Source organism: Mesitornis unicolor, unplaced genomic scaffold, assembly GCF_000695765.1.
Source record: "Mesitornis unicolor isolate BGI_N332 unplaced genomic scaffold, ASM69576v1 scaffold33058, whole genome shotgun sequence".
NCBI lineage: Eukaryota > Metazoa > Chordata > Aves > Mesitornithiformes > Mesitornithidae > Mesitornis > Mesitornis unicolor.
The window spans coordinates 14,768-16,213 of record NW_010201733.1 but is presented as its reverse complement, the minus strand read 5'-3'; the positions used below and the strand labels follow the sequence as shown (position 1 = coordinate 16,213).

Genomic DNA, 1,446 nt, shown 5'->3' with positions numbered 1-1,446 from the left:
GCCAGCCCCTGGCTGGGAGCAGAAGGCCGGCGTCGCTCGGGGCAGCTTGCCTGGTCACGACAGCTTGCTCTGCCCAGCCCAGACTGGCCAGCGTGTTGCCATGAGCAGCAACGCCGTGCCGTGATGCTCAACCAGTCCCAAAAATGGGAATAACGTGTGCTGCCCAGCCCCAAAGCTGCTGGGGTCTGCGCTGGGCTGGGGTGTCCCCTGCAGTGATGCTCAAAGGGGCTGGTCTGGTGTTAGGGGGCTATTGCACGGGCTGGGGACCACCAAACGGGGCTGGGGACCACCAAGCTGGGCTAGGGGACCACCAAACCGATGGCCGCGCTCTCCCCGCAGGCCGGGCCAGCCTGCACGACAAAGCCTCGCTGCGCATTGACCAGGTCCGCTCCGAGGACCAGGGCTGGTACGAGTGCAAAGTGCTCATGCTGGACCAGCAGTACGACACCTTCCACAACGGCAGCTGGGTCCACCTCACGGTCAACGGTGAGCGGGGCTGGGGGGGGGTGCTGCAGTGCCGAAATGGGGTTTCCTTTGATTTCGGATGCTCAGTGGTGTCTGCGCTTTGCAGACAAGCGAGCCCGGAGCCATCCAGGCTGGCTGCAGCCAGGGCGTGACTTAAAAAAGGCACAAAGTTGCATTAGTGATCCCGGGGTTTAATTACACGATGCTTGTTTAAAGGAGAGACATCAAGAAATAGGGTTGGGAACGAAGCATCCCCGTAACAAAACAGATCAGAAGATCAAATCTTTGTTTTCTTGAAATTCAGATTTACTCAAATTACTTTTTTTTTTTTCCCTCTTCATTTTATTGAGGCTGCGTGTTAAACTAATTAGCAAATTGTGGCTTTCCACATCAGGAGACGTCTTTATTTTTAGCCCAGCAACAGGGCTGCGCCTCTTCCAGCTGCAGTGGGGTGGCTGAAGAAGGGGCTATCGGTACCAACAGCTCCTTGCTGGGCTTGCCTGACCTTGAGCAATTAATTGAACCTTTCCAGGGGACGGCTGGGGTGTGGCACGGAGCAGAGCCACCTAATTGAGCCCAATTAGCGAGCGGGAGCTGTGCAAGCTTTTTCCATGCAGCACACCAGACCAGCAGCCTCTTGCTGCTGCCTCCTTCCCCACCCAAAAAAAGGGGGTGAGATGCTGCCATCCTGCCTGCTCGGGAAGCAGGAGGCAAGGGAAAGCTCTGGCTTTCCCCCAGCTCATTACAAAGCTTAAAATAATATGGGGTGAAACAATATAATTCTTCTCCCCCCCCCCACCACCGAGCAGCTTAAATTGCCAACCTGTCTTCCTCGAAAGTGGGCTTTAACAAGTGCTGGTAATTAGGGGCAGGCTGTAATCCTGCCAGCCTCTTTAATCAGGAAGGAGCCTTTCGCCCTGCACTGCAGTGTTTTCCCGTGTTTAGGCAGTTGCAAGTTTAACGTGTGATGGGGGGGGACGC

General features: G+C 55.7%; 1 protein-coding gene across 1 annotated transcript in view; it reads left to right on the top strand.

Moving 5' to 3' along the window:
• IGSF9B (immunoglobulin superfamily, member 9B) overlaps positions 1-1,446 on the top strand; it is a gene marked incomplete at both ends in the record, with an annotated part of 17,111 nt that overhangs the window by 905 nt on the left and 14,760 nt on the right. Inside the window, one exon of the mRNA XM_010190203.1 lies at positions 340-486. Within this exon, the coding sequence (XP_010188505.1) occupies positions 340-486 (147 nt within the window). The remainder of the gene's footprint in view (positions 1-339; positions 487-1,446) is intronic.